This window comes from Eupeodes corollae, chromosome 2 (assembly GCF_945859685.1).
Source record: "Eupeodes corollae chromosome 2, idEupCoro1.1, whole genome shotgun sequence".
NCBI lineage: Eukaryota > Metazoa > Arthropoda > Insecta > Diptera > Syrphidae > Eupeodes > Eupeodes corollae.
The window spans coordinates 91,476,570-91,495,675 of NC_079148.1; the positions used below are offsets into that span (position 1 = coordinate 91,476,570).

Genomic DNA, 19,106 nt, shown 5'->3' on the forward strand with positions numbered 1-19,106 from the left:
CCTAAAGCATTGCAATAATTCTTTCGACAAAACGTTAAGAATTTATCTTTTACTATTTTTGTTAGGAATAAAGCTTTAAAAGATGGGTGATATCATTAAAATCGATGTCTTCTTCTTCTGAGATTACAACAAAATAAAGAAGCTAAGTTATTTGTAAATAGTAATTCTTATCATTTTTGTATGTAGCAGTAGCAGATCTCTAGTTTAGTCAATAGTAAGTTTTAGTGCCTTGGTCAACCTGAAATGTTTATTTTGTCGTTCTTAAAATTTTAAATGCAACCAAGACGAGCAGTTTTGTATATATTTTTCATCCAAACATGGTACCCACTGTTTTTGTTATATTAAGATCTAAAATTTTGGAAAGGTGTGTATCAGCAATATAAAAAAACACTCAGTTTCGAAAACCAACATTTAAGAACACATTCACAGCTTGTGTGCTTAGCAAGAAATTGTCAAACTACTTTAATGTCTATATAAAAACAAAAATATTACCTTGAGAAAAAATTGGAAGCTCATCTTTGTTATCCTTAAATTTGCTGAACGTATCTATGTCCTTAAACGAAACAATTCCGTTCTCATCTATGCAAACATTGAGATGTCGTTTTTCTATTTCTTCCTCCATTAAAAGCAATGGATCTTTGGTAGGCTTAGGAGAGCCAGGACTGATTATATGAAGTCTGCTATCATGATCGACGGTAAATATCGACAATGCTACTGAATCGGATAGGCTCGAATCAGTTGTATCTATAAAGCTGACTTCGAATTCATTGTTTCGGCAATCGCTGTTTTTTCTCTCCAAAATAGCATCTACATCAGTGAATGTAGGTTTTTGGAAGATAACTTCGAGTGGCTTACTGCCAAAGGTTTTCGTAAATACTTCACTCGTCACCATTTGCTTTCCGTTTGATTGACTTGAAAAGTTGTCATATTCCAGTTCTTTTGCGGCGGCGGTGGCGGACTTAGTATCCGCGACTTTTGCTGTAGTATTTGTTTTCTGAACTTGTCTAGGTATGTTGCTTTGCACGATCTTCAAATTTTTGTTCAACTTGTCCTTTATGACTTTTGGTGTTGAAATTGGACTTGCTTTAGACTTATTGGAATCACTTTGAATAGTTCTAGATTTTGGAGTTGATTTCTTCACTTCACTCTTATTTGTTTGTATTTGATTACTACCTGTCTTGTTGTGTTCTTTTTTAACTTTGGAAACATTCTTTTTTACCACAGTTTTTTGGTCATTTGTTTGGCTATTTGTGGGTTTCTGAATTTTAGACTGAGGTTGAATGGTTTTTTGAGTTTCCTTTTTCGAATAAACGCTTTGTATAGTTTTTTTAGTTTCTTTAAAATTGTCGGTTGATTTTTTAGTTTCTTTGATGATAGTGTTGGATTTTTGAAGAGTATTTCGAGTAAGAGATGCCTTTTTGACAGCTTCACTTGGTATTGAGGTCGGTATACGCTTCTTTTCATATTTATTAAGTTTGTTGTCGAAAGAACTTAGTTTCGAATTAATTCCAGAAACGTTTTTCTCAAGGGGTTTCTTTTTAGTAATATCTTGCTTTGGTTTTGGAACCATGCTTAGGTCCTTTTTGCTACCACTGATGCTCTTATCGGTGACACTTATATTTTTCTTAGTTTGTCCCACAGGAGGTCTCAGTTTGACAGAAACCATGCTCAAAGATTCAGAAGAGCTTTCTCTAGTGGTTCTAAGTGCTTTCTTGTTAATAGCTCCGGACACATCAACTTTTTCGTAGACCCCAGACTTTAAATTATGTGAAAGAGTGGGACGCATGTAACTGTGCAGGGAGGAGCTTTGTTTTGAGGTAGATTGCTTCAAATTAGTAACAGTTTTGTTTTCAGTTCGAGTAGTGGTTGTAGACTTAACACTCAACTTTTTGCTCTCGACTAAGTTATCTTTGTTGATAAGTTTTTCTGGGTTGCGGGGTTTATCTACAATTTTTTTCGAAGTAACAGGTCTCGACGATGGTGTTTTAGGTCTATGCTTTTCTATGGGAACCATGTCTGTGTCTTTGATTTTTATATTAGTAGGCTTTATTGATTTCTTATCTGGCTTAATTTTAAGTGGTTTTTCATCAGACTTTTTGGGTCTTGAGTCCCGCAAAACTTGAGTGCGAACATTTTCTTTGGGAGGTTTAACAACAGGTTTAAGTTTATTTTTCCTAATATTGCTCTTTTCTGCATTTAATTCAACGAAATAACTCAAAGGTACCCGGGACTTGTCTTTCGTCTGGTTCTTACTGCCAGTTTCAACGTTTTCCGCTTCTAAGCTATCAATACTGTTGGAAGAGTCAGATTTATAACACAGAGAAGAATATTGACTTTCCTTAGTACTATTATCTTTTGGATGGTCTGAAGAAGAAGTTCTTCTCAAAGATAGAGGTAAGTGCATTAAGGGAAGTTTCTTAGATTTTGTTGTATCGGGTATAATTGTATGATCTTTTCCAATTGCAGGAAAATCTTTATGTTTATATTCTTCAATATTTGCAGAAACTTCACCATCTGACTTGGGAGTCAAAGCTTTACTACCAATGTCTTTACTTTCAGTTTCATTTTTACTAGGGGTTGAATATACCTCTTGAGAATTAATTAAAATATCATCAGAGAATAACATTTCATTTGATAATAACTCTTCCTTACTAATCTTTTCAAACTGTGATACAACCTTTTGAGAAACGTAATCTTTACTATCGAATTGTGATGGGTCTGGGATGGATGTTTTTTCATACTCTGGAATCATAGGTACTTGAATCTCTTTTGAGCCATCTTTACTAACAACAGAACTGTCTGATTTTGGAAGGAATTCAAACGAAAGCTTGTCATCATCAACTGTTGCCTTAAACTTGCTACCTTCAAGAGAAAGAATTCTATGAGCAGCAGCATCCTTATCTTTGCTAATCAAAGTAAGATCCTGAACGTTACTAAAGTTTCTAAAGGATACATCTTGGGGATAACTCCGAAGGGGCTTTTGAGATATTTGAACATAACTTTCGACAAAAGTGAGATTTTGTTCTGTTGCGATTTCATCAGTTTTATCGTCAGAAGATTTGTGAGAGTCATCAAAAGATTTAAAAGTGTCTGGGACAGAAGCCACACAAACATAAGTATCTTGGTCTGATCTCGTTTCAATTTGAACAGAATCAGGGACAACTGATTTTTCTGGCAACTTTTTCAAAATATCTAGTTGCTCAGCCTTTCCAAAGCCCTTAATTCCCAAAGTAGAACTTTCAGTTTTGGAACTTTCTTTAACAATAGAATCATCAACCTTTGCTTCTTCCTTGGGGTGAATTTCAAGGGGCTTTGGAGAAATTTGAACAAGGCTCTCGCCGAGAGTAAGATCTTGTTTTGCTACGATTTCACCAATTTTCTCATCGGAAGGTGTAACAGTTTTGTGAGAGTCATCAACTTTCATAACAGGTTTTAAAGTGTCTGGGATAGAAGCAACATCACCATCGGTTTCTTCATCTGAACTTGTTTCACTTTGAACAGAATCAGTTACAACCGATTTTTCTGGCGACTCTTTCAAAATATCTTGTTTCAGTGTATCTTTCTCAGCCTTTTGTAAGAACTCAATTTCCAAAGTAGAACTATCAGTTTTGGAACTTTCTTTAACAATAGAATCTTCAACCTTTCCTTCTTTCTTGGGGTGAATTTCAAGGGGCTTTGGAGAAATTTGAACAAGGCTTTCGCCGAGAGTAAGATCGTGTTTTGCTACGATTGCATCAATTTTCTCTTGGGAAGGTGTAACAGTTTTGTGAGAGTCATCAACTTTCATAACAGGTTTTATAGTGTCTGGGATAGAAGCAACATCACCATCGGTTTCTTCATCTGAACTTGTTTCACTTTGAACAGAATCAGGGACAACCGATTTTTCTGGTGACTTTTTCAAAATATCTTGTTTCTGTGTAACTATTTCAACCTTTTGTAAGCCCTTAATTTTTAAACTAGAACTTTCAGTTTTAGAACTTTCTTGAACAATAGAATCTTCAACCACTGCTTCATCCCTGGGGTGAATTTCAAGGGACTTTGGAGAAATTTGAACAAGGCTTTCGCCAAGAGTAAGATCTTGTTTTGCTAAGATTTCATCAATTTTATCATAGGAAGGTGTTACAGTTTTGTGAGAGTCATCAACTTTCATAACAGGTTTTAAAGTGTCTGGGATAGAAGCAACATCACCATCGGTTTCTTCATCTGAACTTGTTTCACTTTGAACAGAATCAGGGACAACCGATTTTTCTGGCGACTCTTTCAAAATATCTAGTTTCTGTGCATCTTTCTCAGCCTTTTCTAAGCACTCAATTCCATAAGTAGAACTTTCAGTTTTGGAACTTTCTTTAACAATAGAATCTTCAACCTTTGCTTCTTCCTTGGGGTGAATTTCAAGGGGCTTTGGAGAAAATTGAACAAGGCTCTCGCCGATAGTAAGATCTTGTTTTGCTACGATTTCATCAATTTTCTTATGGGAAGTTTTGTGAGAGTCATCAACTTTCATAACAGGTTTTAAAGTGTCTGGGATAAAAGCAACATCACCATCGGTTTCTTCATCTGAACTTGTTTCACTTTGAACAGAATCAGGGACAACCGATTTTTCTGGCGACTCTTTCAAAATATCTAGTTTCTTTATATCTTTCTCAGCCTTTTCTAAGCCCTCAATTCCATAAGTAGAACTTTCAGTTTTGGCACTTTCTTTAACAATAGAATCTTCAACCTTTGCTTCTTCCTTGGGGTGAATTTCAAGGGGCTTTGGAGAAAATTGAACAAGGCTCTCGCCGAGAGTAAGATCTTGTTTTGCTACGATTTCATCAATTTTCTTATGGGAAGTTTTGTGAGAGTCATCAACTTTCATAACAGGTTTTAAAGTGTCTGGGATAGAATCAACATCACCATCGGTTTCTTCATCTGAACTTGTTTCACTTTGAACAGAATCAGGGACAACCGATTTTTCTGGTGACTCTTTCAAAATATCTAGTTTCTTTGTATCTTTCTCAGCCTTTTCTAAGCCCTCAATTCCATAAGTAGAACTTTCAGTTTTGGCACTTTCTTTAACAATAGAATCTTCAACCTTTGCTTCTTCCTTGGGGTGAATTTCAAGGGGCTTTGGAGAAAATTGAACAAGGCTCTCGCCGATAGTAAGATCTTGTTTTGCTACGATTTCATCAATTTTCTTATGGGAAGTTTTGTGAGAGTCATCAACTTTCATAACAGGTTTTAAAGTGTCTGGGATAGAAGCAACATCACCATCGGTTTCTTCATCTGAACTTGTTTCACTTTGAACAGAATCAGGGACAACCAATTTTTCTGGCGACTTTTTCAAAATATCTAGTTTCTGTGCATCATTCGCAGCCTTTTCTAAGCCCTCAATTCCCAAAGTAAAACTTTCAGTTTTGGCACTTTCTTTAACAGTAGAATCTTCAACCTTTGCTTCTTCCTTGGGGTGAATTTCAAGGGGCTTTGGAGAAATTTGAACAAGGCTCTCGCCGAGAGTAAGATCTTGTTTTGCTACGATTTCACCAATTTTCTCATCGGAAGGTGTAACAGTTTTGTGAGAGTCATCAACTTTCATAACAGGTTTTAAAGTGTCTGGGATAGAAGCAACATCACCATCGGTTTCTTCATCTGAACTTGTTTCACTTTGAACAGAATCAGTTACAACCGATTTTTCTGGCGACTTTTTCAAAATATCTTGTTTCAGTGTATCTTTCTCAGCCTTTTCTAAGCCCTCAATTCCCAAAGTAGAACTTTCAGTTTTGGACCTTTCTTTAACAATAGAACCTTCAACCTTTGCTTCTTCCTTAGGGTGAATTTCAAGGGGCTTTGGAGAAATTTGAACAAGGTTTTCGCCGAGAGTAGGATCTTGTTTTGCTACGATTTGATCAATTTTCTCATGGGAAGGTGTAACAGTTTTGTGAGAGTCATCAACTTTCATAAAAGTTTTTGAAGTGTCTGTAGAAGCAACATCACCATCGGTTTCTTCATCTGAACTTGTTTCACTATGAACAGAATCAGGGAGAACAGATTTTTCTGGCGACTCTTTCAAAATATCTTGTTTCAGTGTATCTTTCTCAGCCTTTTGTAAGAACTCAATTTCCAAAGTAGAACTATCAGTTTTGGAACTTTCTTTAACAATAGAATCTTCAACCTTTGCTTCTTCCTTGGGGTGAATTTCAAGGGGCTTTGGAGAAATTTGAACAAGGCTTTCGCCAAGAGTAAGATTTTGTTTTGCTACGATTTCATCAATTTTCTTATGGGAAGTTTTGTGAGAGTCATCAACTTTCATAACAGGTTTTAAAGTGTCTGGGATAGAAGCAACATCACCATCGGTTTCTTCATCTGAACTTGTTTCACTTTGAACAGAATCAGGGACAACCAATTTTTCTGGCGACTTTTTCAAAATATCTAGTTTCTGTGCATCATTCGCAGCCTTTTCTAAGCCCTCAATTCCCAAAGTAAAACTTTCAGTTTTGGCACTTTCTTTAACTGTAGAATCTTCAACCTTTGCTTCTTCCTTGGGGTGAATTTCAAGGGGCTTTGGAGAAATTTGAACAAGGCTCTCGCCGAGAGTAAGATCTTGTTTTGCTACGATTTCACCAATTTTCTCATCGGAAGGTGTAACAGTTTTGTGAGAGTCATCAACTTTCATAACAGGTTTTAAAGTGTCTGGGATAGAATCAACATCACCATCGGTTTCTTCATCTGAACTTGTTTCACTTTTAACAGAATCAGTTACAACCGATTTTTCTGGCGACTTTTTCAAAATATCTTGTTTCAGTGTATCTTTCTCAGCCTTTTCTAAGCCCTCAATTCCCAAAGTAGAACTTTCAGTTTTGCACCTTTCTTTAACAATAGAATCTTCAACCTTTGCTTCTTCCTTAGGGTGAATTTCAAGGGGCTTTGGAGAAATTTGAACAAGGTTTTCGCCGAGAGTAGGATCTTGTTTTGCTACGATTTCATCAATTTTCTCTTGGGAAGGTGTAACAGTTTTGTGAGAGTCACCAACTTTCATAACAGGTTTTAAAGTGTCTGGGATAGAAGCAACATCACCATCGGTTTCTTCATCTGAACTTGTTTCACTTTGAACAGAATCAGGGACAACCGATTTTTCTGGTGACTCTTTCAAAATATCTATTTTCTGTGTATCTTGCTCAACCTTTTGTAAGCCCTCAATTCCCAAAGTAGAACTTTCAGTTTTGGACCTTACTATAACAAAAGAATCTTCAACCTCTGCTTCAATGGTCTTTGGAGACATTTGAACAAGGCTTTCGCCAAGAGTAAGATCTTCTTTTGCTACGATTTCATCAATTTTCTCATGGGAAGGTGTAACAGTTTTGTGAGAGTCATCAACTTTCATAACAGGTTTTAATGAGTCTGGGATAGAAGCAACATCACCATCGGTTTCTTCATCTGAACTTGTTTCACTTTGAACAGAATCAGGGACAACTGATTTTTCTGGCGACTTTTTCAAAATATCTAGTTTCTTCGTATCTTTCTCAGCCTTTTCTAAGCCCTCAATTCCCAAAGTAGAACTTTCAGTTTTGGCACTTTCTTCAACAATAGAATCTTCAACCTTTGCTTCTTCCTTGGGGTGAATTTCAAGGAGCTTTGGAGAAATTTGAACAAGTCTTTCGCCAAGAGTAAGATCTTGTTTTGCTACGATTTCATCAATTTTCTCATGGGAAGGTGTAACAGTTTTGTGAGAGTCATCAACTTTCATAACAGGTTTTAATGTGTCTGGGTTAGAAGCAACATCACCATCGGTTTCTTCATCTGAACTTGGTTCACTTTGAACAGAATCAGGGACAACCGATTTTTCTGGTGACTTTTTCAAAATATCTTGTTTCTGTGTAACTATTTCAACCTTTTGTAAGCCCTTAATTTTTAAACTAGAACTTTCAGTTTTAGAACTTTCTTGAACAATAGAATCTTCAACCACTGCTTCATCCCTGGGGTGAATTTCAAGGGACTTTGGAGAAATTTGAACAAGGCTTTCGCCAAGAGTAAGATCTTGTTTTGCTAGGATTTCATCAATTTTATCATAGGAAGGTGTTACAGTTTTGTGAGAGTCATCAACTTTCATAACAGGTTTTAAAATGTCTGGGTTAGAAGCAACATCACCATCGGTTTCTTCATCTGAACTTGTTTCACTTTGAACAGAATCAGGGACAACCGATTTTTCTGGCGACTTTATCAAAATATCTTGTTTCTTTGTATCTTTTTCAACATTTTGTAAGCCTTCAATTCCCAAAGTAGAACTTTCAGTTTTGGAACTTTCTTTAACAATAGAATCTTCAACCTTTGCTTCTTCCTTGGGGTGAATTTCAAGGAGCTTTGGAGAAATTTGAACAAGGCTCTCGCCAAGAGTAAGATCTTGTTTTACTACGATTTCATCAATTTTCTCATGAGAAGGTGGAGAAATTTGAACAAGGCTTTCGCCGAGAATAAGATCTTGTTTTGCTACGATTTCATCAATTTTCTCAAGGGAAGGTGTAACAGTTTTGTGAGAGTCATCGACTTTCATAACAGGTTTTAAAGTATCTGCGATAGAAGCAACATCACCATCGGTTTCTTCATCTGAACTTGTTTCACTTTGAACAGAATCAGTTACAACCGATTTTTCTGGCGACTTTTTCAAAATATCTTGTTTCAGTGTATCTTCCTCAGCCTTTTCTAAGCCCTCAATTCCCAAAGTAGAACTTTCAGTTTTGGACCTTTCTTTAACAATAGAACCTTCAACCTTTGCTTCTTCCTTAGGGTGAATTTCAAGGGGCTTTGGAGAAATTTGAACAAGGTTTTCGCCGAGAGTAGGATCTTGTTTTGCTACGATTTGATCAATTTTCTCATGGGAAGGTGTAACAGTTTTGTGAGAGTCATCAACTTTCATAAAAGTTTTTGAAGTGTCTGTAGAAGCAACATCACCATCGGTTTCTTCATCTGAACTTGTTTCACTATGAACAGAATCAGGGAGAACAGATTTTTCTGGCGACTCTTTCAAAATATCTTGTTTCAGTGTATCTTTCTCAGCCTTTTGTAAGAACTCAATTTCCAAAGTAGAACTATCAGTTTTGGAACTTTCTTTAACAATAGAATCTTCAACCTTTGCTTCTTCCTTGGGGTGAATTTCAAGGGGCTTTGGAGAAAATTGAACAAGGCTTTCGCCAAGAGTAAGATCTTGTTTTGCTACGATTTCATCAATTTTCTTATGGGAAGTTTTGTGAGAGTCATCAACTTTCATAACAGGTTTTAAAGTGTCTGGGATAGAAGCAACATCACCATCGGTTTCTTCATCTGAACTTGTTTCACTTTGAACAGAATCAGGGACAACCAATTTTTCTGGCGACTTTTTCAAAATATCTAGTTTCTGTGCATCATTCGCAGCCTTTTCTAAGCCCTCAATTCCCAAAGTAAAACTTTCAGTTTTGGCACTTTCTTTAACTGTAGAATCTTCAACCTTTGCTTCTTCCTTGGGGTGAATTTCAAGGGGCTTTGGAGAAATTTGAACAAGGCTCTCGCCGAGAGTAAGATCTTGTTTTGCTACGATTTCACCAATTTTCTCATCGGAAGGTGTAACAGTTTTGTGAGAGTCATCAACTTTCATAACAGGTTTTAAAGTGTCTGGGATAGAATCAACATCACCATCGGTTTCTTCATCTGAACTTGTTTCACTTTTAACAGAATCAGTTACAACCGATTTTTCTGGCGACTTTTTCAAAATATCTTGTTTCAGTGTATCTTTCTCAGCCTTTTCTAAGCCCTCAATTCCCAAAGTAGAACTTTCAGTTTTGCACCTTTCTTTAACAATAGAATCTTCAACCTTTGCTTCTTCCTTAGGGTGAATTTCAAGGGGCTTTGGAGAAATTTGAACAAGGTTTTCGCCGAGAGTAGGATCTTGTTTTGCTACGATTTCATCAATTTTCTCTTGGGAAGGTGTAACAGTTTTGTGAGAGTCACCAACTTTCATAACAGGTTTTAAAGTGTCTGGGATAGAAGCAACATCACCATCGGTTTCTTCATCTGAACTTGTTTCACTTTGAACAGAATCAGGGACAACCGATTTTTCTGGTGACTCTTTCAAAATATCTATTTTCTGTGTATCTTGCTCAACCTTTTGTAAGCCCTCAATTCCCAAAGTAGAACTTTCAGTTTTGGACCTTACTATAACAAAAGAATCTTCAACCTCTGCTTCAATGGTCTTTGGAGACATTTGAACAAGGCTTTCGCCAAGAGTAAGATCTTCTTTTGCTACGATTTCATCAATTTTCTCATGGGAAGGTGTAACAGTTTTGTGAGAGTCATCAACTTTCATAACAGGTTTTAATGAGTCTGGGATAGAAGCAACATCACCATCGGTTTCTTCATCTGAACTTGTTTCACTTTGAACAGAATCAGGGACAACCGATTTTTCTGGTGACTTTTTCAAAATATCTTGTTTCTGTGTAACTATTTCAACCTTTTGTAAGCCCTTAATTTTTAAACTAGAACTTTCAGTTTTAGAACTTTCTTGAACAATAGAATCTTCAACCACTGCTTCATCCCTGGGGTGAATTTCAAGGGACTTTGGAGAAATTTGAACAAGGCTTTCGCCAAGAGTAAGATCTTGTTTTGCTAGGATTTCATCAATTTTATCATAGGAAGGTGTTACAGTTTTGTGAGAGTCATCAACTTTCATAACAGGTTTTAAAATGTCTGGGTTAGAAGCAACATCACCATCGGTTTCTTCATCTGAACTTGTTTCACTTTGAACAGAATCAGGGACAACCGATTTTTCTGGCGACTTTATCAAAATATCTTGTTTCTTTGTATCTTTTTCAACATTTTGTAAGCCTTCAATTCCCAAAGTAGAACTTTCAGTTTTGGCACTTTCTTTAACAATAGAATCTTCAACCTTTGCTTCTTCCTTGGGGTGAATTTCAAGGAGCTTTGGAGAAATTTGAACAAGGCTCTCGCCAAGAGTAAGATCTTGTTTTGCTACGATTTCATCAATTTTCTCATGAGAAGGTGGAGAAATTTGAACAAGGCTTTCGCCGAGAATAAGATCTTGTTTTGCTACGATTTCATCAATTTTCTCAAGGGAAGGTGTAACAGTTTTGTGAGAGTCATCGACTTTCATAACAGGTTTTAAAGTATCTGCGATAGAAGCAACATCACCATCGGTTTCTTCATCTGAACTTGTTTCACTTTGAACAGAATCAGTTACAACCGATTTTTCTGGCGACTTTTTCAAAATATCTTGTTTCAGTGTATCTTTCTCAGCCTTTTTTAAGAACTCAATTTCCAAAGTAGAACTATCAGTTTTGGAACTTTCTTTAACAATAGAATCTTCAACCTTTGCTTCTTCCTTGGGGTGAATTTCAAGGGGCTTTGGAGAAATTTGAACAAGGTTTTCGTCGAGAGTAGGATCTTGTTTTGCTACGATTTCATCAATTTTCTCATGGGAAGGTGTAACAGTTTTGTGAGAGTCATCAACTTTCATAACAGGTTTTAATGAGTCTGGGATAGAAGCAACATCACCATCGGTTTCTTCATCTGAACTTGTTTCACTTTGAACAGAATCAGGGACAACCGATTTTTCTGGTGACTTTTTCAAAATATCTTGTTTCTGTGTAACTATTTCAACCTTTTGTAAGCCCTTAATTTTTAAACTAGAACTTTCAGTTTTAGAACTTTCTTGAACAATAGAATCTTCAACCACTGCTTCATCCCTGGGGTGAATTTCAAGGGACTTTGGAGAAATTTGAACAAGGCTTTCGCCAAGAGTAAGATCTTGTTTTGCTAAGATTTCATCAATTTTATCATAGGAAGGTGTTACAGTTTTGTGAGAGTCATCAACTTTCATAACAGGTTTTAAAGTGTCTGGGATAGAAGCAACATCACCATCGGTTTCTTCATCTGAACTTGTTTCACTTTGAACAGAATCAGGGACAACCGATTTTTCTGGCGACTCTTTCAAAATATCTAGTTTCTTTGTATCTTTCTCAGCCTTTTCTAAGCCCTCAATTCCATAAGTAGAACTTTCAGTTTTGGAACTTTCTTTAACAATAGAATCTTCAACCTTTGCTTCTTCCTTGGGGTGAATTTCAAGGGGCTTTGGAGAAAATTGAACAAGGCTCTCGCCGAGAGTAAGATCTTGTTTTGCTACGATTTCATCAATTTTCTTATGGGAAGTTTTGTGAGAGTCATCAACTTTCATAACAGGTTTTAAAGTGTCTGGGATAGAAGCAACATCACCATCGGTTTCTTCATCTGAACTTGTTTCACTTTGAACAGAATCAGGGACAACCGATTTTTCTGGCGACTTTTTCAAAATATCTGGTTTCTTCGTATCTTTCTCAGCCTTTTCTAAGCCCTCAATTCCCAAAGTAGAACTTTCAGTTTTGGACCTTTCTTTAACAATAGAATCTTCAACCTTTGCTTCTTCCTTGGGGTGAATTTCAAGTGGCTTTGGAGAAATTTGGACAAGGCTTTCGCCGAGAGTAAGATCTTGTTTTGCTACGATTTCATCAATTTTCTCATGGGAAGGTGTAACAGTTTTGTGAGAGTCATCAACTTTCATAACAGGTTTTAAAGTGTCTGGAATAGAAGCAACATCACCATCGGTTTCTTCATCTGAACTTGTTTCACTTTGAACAGAATCAGTTACAACCGATTTTTCTGGCGACTTTTTCAAAATATCTTGTTTCAGTGTATCTTTCTCAGCCTTTTGTAAGAACTCAATTTCCAAAGTAGAACTTTCAGTTTTGGAACTTTCTTTAACAATAGAATCTTCAACCTTTGCTTCTTCCTTGGGGTGAATTTCAAGGGGCTTTGGAGAAATTTGAACAAGGCTTTCGCCGAGAGTAAGATCTTGTTTTGATACAATTGTTTCACTTTGAACAGAATCAGGGACAACCAATTTTTTTGGCGACTTTTTCAAAATATCTAGTTTCTTTGTACCTTTCTCAGCCTTTTCTAAGCCCTCAATTCCCAAAGTAGAACTTTCAGTTTTGCACCTTTCTTTAACAATAGAATCTTCAACCTTTGCTTCTTCCTTGGGGTGAATTTCAAGGGGCTTTGGAGAAATTTGAACAAGGTTTTCGCCGAGAGTAGGATCTTGTTTTGCTACGATTTCATCAATTTTCTCTTGGGAAGGTGTAACAGTTTTGTGAGAGTCATCAACTTTCATAACAGGTTTTAATGAGTCTGGGATAGAAGCAACATCACCATCGGTTTCTTCATCTGAACTTGTTTCACTTTGAACAGAATCAGGGACAACTGATTTTTCTGGCGACTTTTTCAAAATATCTAGTTTCTTCGTATCTTTCTCAGCCTTTTCTAAGCCCTCAATTCCCAAAGTAGAACTTTCAGTTTTGGAACTTTCTTTAACTATAGAATCTTCAACATTTGCTTCTTCCTTGGGGTGAATTTTTATTGGCTTTATAGAAATTTGAACAAGGCTTTCGCCAAGAGTAAGATCTTGTTTTGCTACGATTTCATCAATTTTCTCATGAAAAGGTGGAGAAATTTGAACAAGGCTTTCGCCGAGAGTAAGATCTTGTTTTGCTACGATTTCATCAATTTTCTCAAGGGAAGGTGTAACAGTTTTGTGAGAGTCATCGACTTTCATAACAGGTTTTAAAGTATCTGGGATAGAAGCAACATCACCATCGGTTTCTTCATCTGAACTTGTTTCACTTTGAACAGAATCAGGGACAACCGATTTTTCTGGTGACTCTTTCAAAATATCTAGTTTCTGTGTATCTATTTCAACCTTATGTAAGCCCTCAATTCCCAAAGTAGAATTTTCAGTTTTGGAACTTTCTTTAACAATAGAATCTTTAACCTCTGCGTCTTCCTTGGTGTGAATTTCAAGGGGCTTTGGAGAAATTTGAACAAGGCTTTCGCCAAAAGTAAGATCTTGTTTTACTACGATTTCATCAATTTTCTTATGGGAAGGTGTAACAGTTTTGTGAGAGTCATCAACTTTCATAACAGGTTTTAAAGTATCTGGGATAGAAGCAACATCACCATCGGTTTCTTCATCTGAACTTGTTTCACTTTGAACAGAATCAGGGACAACCGATTTTTCTGGCGACTTTTTCAAAATATCTGGTTTCTTCGTATCTTTCTCAGCTTTTTCTAAGCCCTCAATTCCCAAAGTAGAACTTTCAGTTTTGGACCTTTCTTTAACAATAGAATCTTCAACCTTTGCTTCTTCCTTGGGGTGAATTTCAAGTGGCTTTGGAGAAATTTGGACAAGGCTTTCGCCTAGAGTAAGATCTTGTTTTGCTACGATTTCATCAATTTTCTCATGGGAAGGTGTAACAGTTTTGTGAGAGTCATCAACTTTCATAACAGGTTTTAAAGTGTCTGGAATAGAAGCAACATCACCATCGGTTTCTTCATCTGAACTTGTTTCACTTTGAACAGAATCAGTTACAACTGATTTTTCTGGCGACTTTTTCAAAATATCTTGTTTCAGTGTATCTTTCTCAGCCTTTTGTAAGAACTCAATTTCCAAAGTAGAACTATCAGTTTTGGAACTTTCTTTAACAATAGAATCTTCAACCTTTGCTTCTTCCTTGGGGTGAATTTCAAGGGGCTTTGGAGAAATTTGAACAAGGCTTTCGCCGAGAGTAAGATCTTGTTTTGATACAATTGTTTCACTTTGAACAGAATCAGGAACAACCAATTTTTTTGGCGACTTTTTCAAAATATCTAGTTTCTTTGTACCTTTCTCAGCCTTTTCTAAGCCCTCAATTCCCAAAGTAAAACTTTCAGTTTTGGAACTTTCTTTAGCAATAGAATCTTCACCATTTGCTTCTTCCTTGGGGTGAATTTTTAGGGGCTTTATAGAAACTTTAACAAAGATTTCGCCAAGAGTTAGATCTTCTTTTGCTACGATTTCATCAATTTTCTCATGGGACGGTGCAACAGTTTTGTGAGAGTCATCAACTTTCTTAACAGGTTTTAAAGTGTCTGGGATAGAAGCAACATCACCATCGGTTTCTTCATCTGAACTTGTTTCACTTTGAACAGAATCAGGGACAACCGATTTTTCTGGTGACTCTTTCAAAATATCTAGTTTCTTTGTATCTTTTTCAACCTTATGTAAGCCCTCAATTCCCAAAGTAGAACTTTCAGTTTTGGAACTTTCTTTAACAATAGAATCTTCAACCTCTGCTTCATCCCTGGGGTGAATTTCAAGGGGCTTAGGTGAAATTTGAACAAGGCTTTCGCCGAGAGTAAGATCTTGTTTTGCTACGATTTCATCAATTTTCTCATGGGAAGGTGTAACAGTTTTGTGAGAGTCATCAACTTTCATAACAGGTTTTAAAGTGTCTGGGATAGGAGCAACATCACTATCGGTTTCTTCATTTGGACTTGTTTCACTTTGAACAGAATCAGGGACAACCGATTTTTCTGGCGACTTTTTCAAAATATCAAGTTTATTTGCATCTTTCTCAGCCTTTCCTAAGCCCTCAATTTCCAAAGTAGAACTTTCCGTTTTGGAACTTTCTTTAACAATAGAATCTTCAACCTTTGCTTCTTCCTTGGGGTAAATTTCAAAGGGTTTTGGAGAAATTTGAACAAGGCTTTGGCCAAGAGTAAGATCTTGTTTTGCTACGATTTCATCAATTTTCTCATCGGAAGGTGTAACAGTTTTGTGAGAGTCATCAACTTTCATAACAGGTTTTAAAGTGTCTGGGATAGGAGCAACATCACCACCGGTTTCTTCATCTGAACTTGTTTCACTTTGAACAGAATCAGGGACAACCGATTTTTCTGGCGACTTTTTCAAAATATCAAGTTTCTTTGCATCTTTCTCAGCCTTTCCTAAGCCCTCAATTTCCAAAGTAGAACTTTCAGTTTTGGCACTTTCTTTAACAATAGAATCTTCAACCTTTGCTTCTTCCTTGGGGTGAATTTCAAGGGGCTTTGGAGAAATTTGAACAAGGCTTTGGCCAAGAGTAAGATCTTGTTTTGCTACGATTTCATCAATTTTCTCATGGGAAGGTGTAACAGTTTTGTGAGAGTCATCAACTTTCATAACAGGTTTTAATGTGTCTGGGATAGAAGCAACATCACCATCGGTTTCTTCATCTGAACTTGTTTCACTTTGAACAGAATCAGGGACAACCGATTTTTCTGGTGACTCTTTCAAAATATCTTGTTTCAGTGTATCTTTCTCAGCCTTTTCAAAGCCCTCAATTCCCAAAGTAGAACTTTCAGTTTTGGAACTTACTTTAACAATAGAATCTTCAACCTCTGCTTCATCCTTGGTGTGAATTTCAAGGGGCTTTGGAGAAATTTGAACAAGGCTTTCGCCGAGAGTAAGATCTTGTTTTGCTACGATTTCATCAATTTTCTCATGGGAAGGTGTAACAGTTTTGTGAGAGTCATCAACTTTCATAACAGGTTTTAAAGTGTCTGGGATAGAAGCAACATCACCATCGGTTTCTTCATCTGAACTTGTTTCACTTTGAACAGAATCAGGGACAACCGATTTTTCTGGCGACTTTTTCAAAATATCAAGTTTCTTTGCATCTTTCTCAGCCTTTCCTAAGCCCTCAATTTCCAAAGTAGAACTTTCCGTTTTGGAACTTTCTTTAACAATAGAATCTTCAACCTTTGCTTCTTCCTTGGGGTGAATTTCAAGGGGCTTTGGAGAAATTTGAACAATGCTTTGGCCAAGAGTAAGATCTTGTTTTGCTACGATTTCATCAATTTTCTCATGGGAAAGTGTAACAGTTTTGTGAGAGTCATCAACTTTCATAACAGGTTTTAAAGTGTCTGGGATAGGAGCAACATCACCATCGGTTTCTTCATCTGAACTTGGTTCACTTTGAACAGAATCAGGGACAACCGATTTTTCTGGTGACTCTTTCAAAATATCTTGTTTCAGTGTATCTTTCTCAGCCTTTTCTAAGCCCTCAATTCTCAAAGTAGAACTTTCAGTTTTGGAACTTACTTTAACAATAGAATCTTCAACCTCTGCTTCATCCCTGGGGTGAATTTCAAGGAACTTTGGAGAAATTTGAACAAGGCTTTGGCCAAGAGTAAGATCTTGTTTTGCTACGATTTCATCAATTTTCTCATCGGAAGGTGTAACAGTTTTGTGAGAGTCATCAACTTTCATAACAGGTTTTAAAGTGTCTGGGATAGAAGCAACATCATCATCGGTTTCTTCATCTGAACTTGTTTCACTTTGAACAGAATCAGGGACAACCGATTTTTCTGGTGACTCTTTCAAAATATCTTGTTTCAGTGTATCTTTCTCAGCCTTTTCTAAGCCCTCAATTCCCAAAGTAGAACTTTCAGTTTTGGAACTTGCTTTAACAATAGAATCTTCAACCTTTGCTTCTTCCTTGGTGTGAATTTCAAGGGGCTTTGGAGAAATTTGAACAAGGCTTTGGCCAAGAGAAAGATCTTGTTTTGCTACGATTTCATCAATTTTCTCATGGGAAGGTGTAACAGTTTTGTGAGAGTCATCAACTTTCATAACAGGTTTTAAAGTATCTGGGATAGGAGCAACATCACCATCGGTTTCTTCATCTGAACTTGTTTCACTGTGAACAGAATCAGGGACAACCGATTTTTCTGGCGACTTTTTTAAAGTATCTAGTTTCTTTGTATCTTTCTCAGCCTTTCCTAAGCCCTCAATTTCCAAAGTAGAACTTTCAGTTTTGGAACTTTCTTGAACAATAGAATCTTCAACCTTTGCTTCTTCCTTTGGGTGAATTTCAAGGGGCTTTGGAGAAATTTGAACAAGGCTTTGGCCAAGAGTAAGATCTTGTTTTGCTAGGATTTCATCAATTTTCTCATGGGAAGGTGTAACAGTTTTGTGAGAGTCATCAACTTTCATAACAGGTTTTAAAGTGTCTGGGATAGGAGCAACATCATCATCGGTTTCTTCATCTGAACTTGTTTCACTTTGATTAGAATCAGGGACAACCGATTTTTCTGGTGACTTTTTCAAAATATCTAGTATCTTTGTATCTTTTTCTAAGCCCTCAATTCCCAAAGTAGAACTTTCAGTTTTGGAACTTCCTTTAATAATAGAATCTTCAGCCCCTGCTTCATCCTTGGTGTGAATTTCAAGGGGCTTTGGAGGAATTTGGACAAGGCTTTCGCCAAGAGTAAGATCTTGTTTTGCTACGATTTCATCAATTTTCTCATGGGAAGGTGTTACAGTTTTGTGAGAGTCATCAACTTTCATAACAGGTTTTAAAGTGTCTGGGATAGAAGCAACATCACCATCGGTTTCTTCATCTGAACTTGGTTCTCTTTGAACAGAATCAGGGACAACCGATTTTTCTGGTGACTTTTTCAAAATATCTAGTTTCTGTGTATCTTTTTCAGCCTTTTCTAAGCCCTCAATTCCCAAAGTAGAACTTTCAGTTTTATAACTTTCTTTAACAATAGAAACTTCAACCTGTTCTTCATCCCTGGGGTGAATTTCAAGGGACTTTGGGGAAATTTGAACAAGGCTTTCGCCAAGAGTAAGATCTTGTTTTGCTACGATTTCATCAATTTTCTCATCGGAAGGTGTAACAGTTTTGTGAGAGTCATCAACTTTCATAACAGGTTTTAAAGTGTCTGGGATAGGAGCAACATCACCACCGGTTTCTTCATCTGAACTTGTTTCACTTTGAACAGAATCAGGGACAACCGATTTTTCTGGCGACTTTTTCAAAATATCAAGTTTCTTTGCATCTTTCTCAGCCTTTCCTAAGCCCTCAATTTCCAAAGTAGAACTTTCAGTTTTGGCACTTTCTTTAACAATAGAATCTTCAACCTTTGCTTCTTCCTTGGGGTGAATTTCAAGGGGCTTTGGAGAAATTTGAACAAGGCTTTGGCCAAGAGTAAGATCTTGTTTTGCTACGATTTCATCAATTTTCTCATGGGAAGGTGTAACAGTTTTGTGAGAGTCATCAACTTTCATAACAGGTTTTAATGTGTCTGGGATAGAAGCAACATCACCATCGGTTTCTTCATCTGAACTTGTTTCACTTTGAACAGAATCAGGGACAACCGATTTTTCTGGTGACTCTTTCAAAATATCTTGTTTCAGTGTATCTTTCTCAGCCTTTTCAAAGCCCTCAATTCCCAAAGTAGAACTT

At 36.7% G+C, this 19,106-nt stretch overlaps 1 protein-coding gene across 1 annotated transcript in view; it reads right to left on the reverse strand.

Moving 5' to 3' along the window:
* LOC129945116 (uncharacterized) overlaps positions 1-19,106 on the reverse strand; it is a 100,706-nt gene that overhangs the window by 29,124 nt on the left and 52,476 nt on the right. The window contains exon 9 of the mRNA XM_056054775.1: positions 493-19,072. Within this exon, the coding sequence (XP_055910750.1) occupies positions 493-19,072 (18,580 nt within the window). The remainder of the gene's footprint in view (positions 1-492; positions 19,073-19,106) is intronic.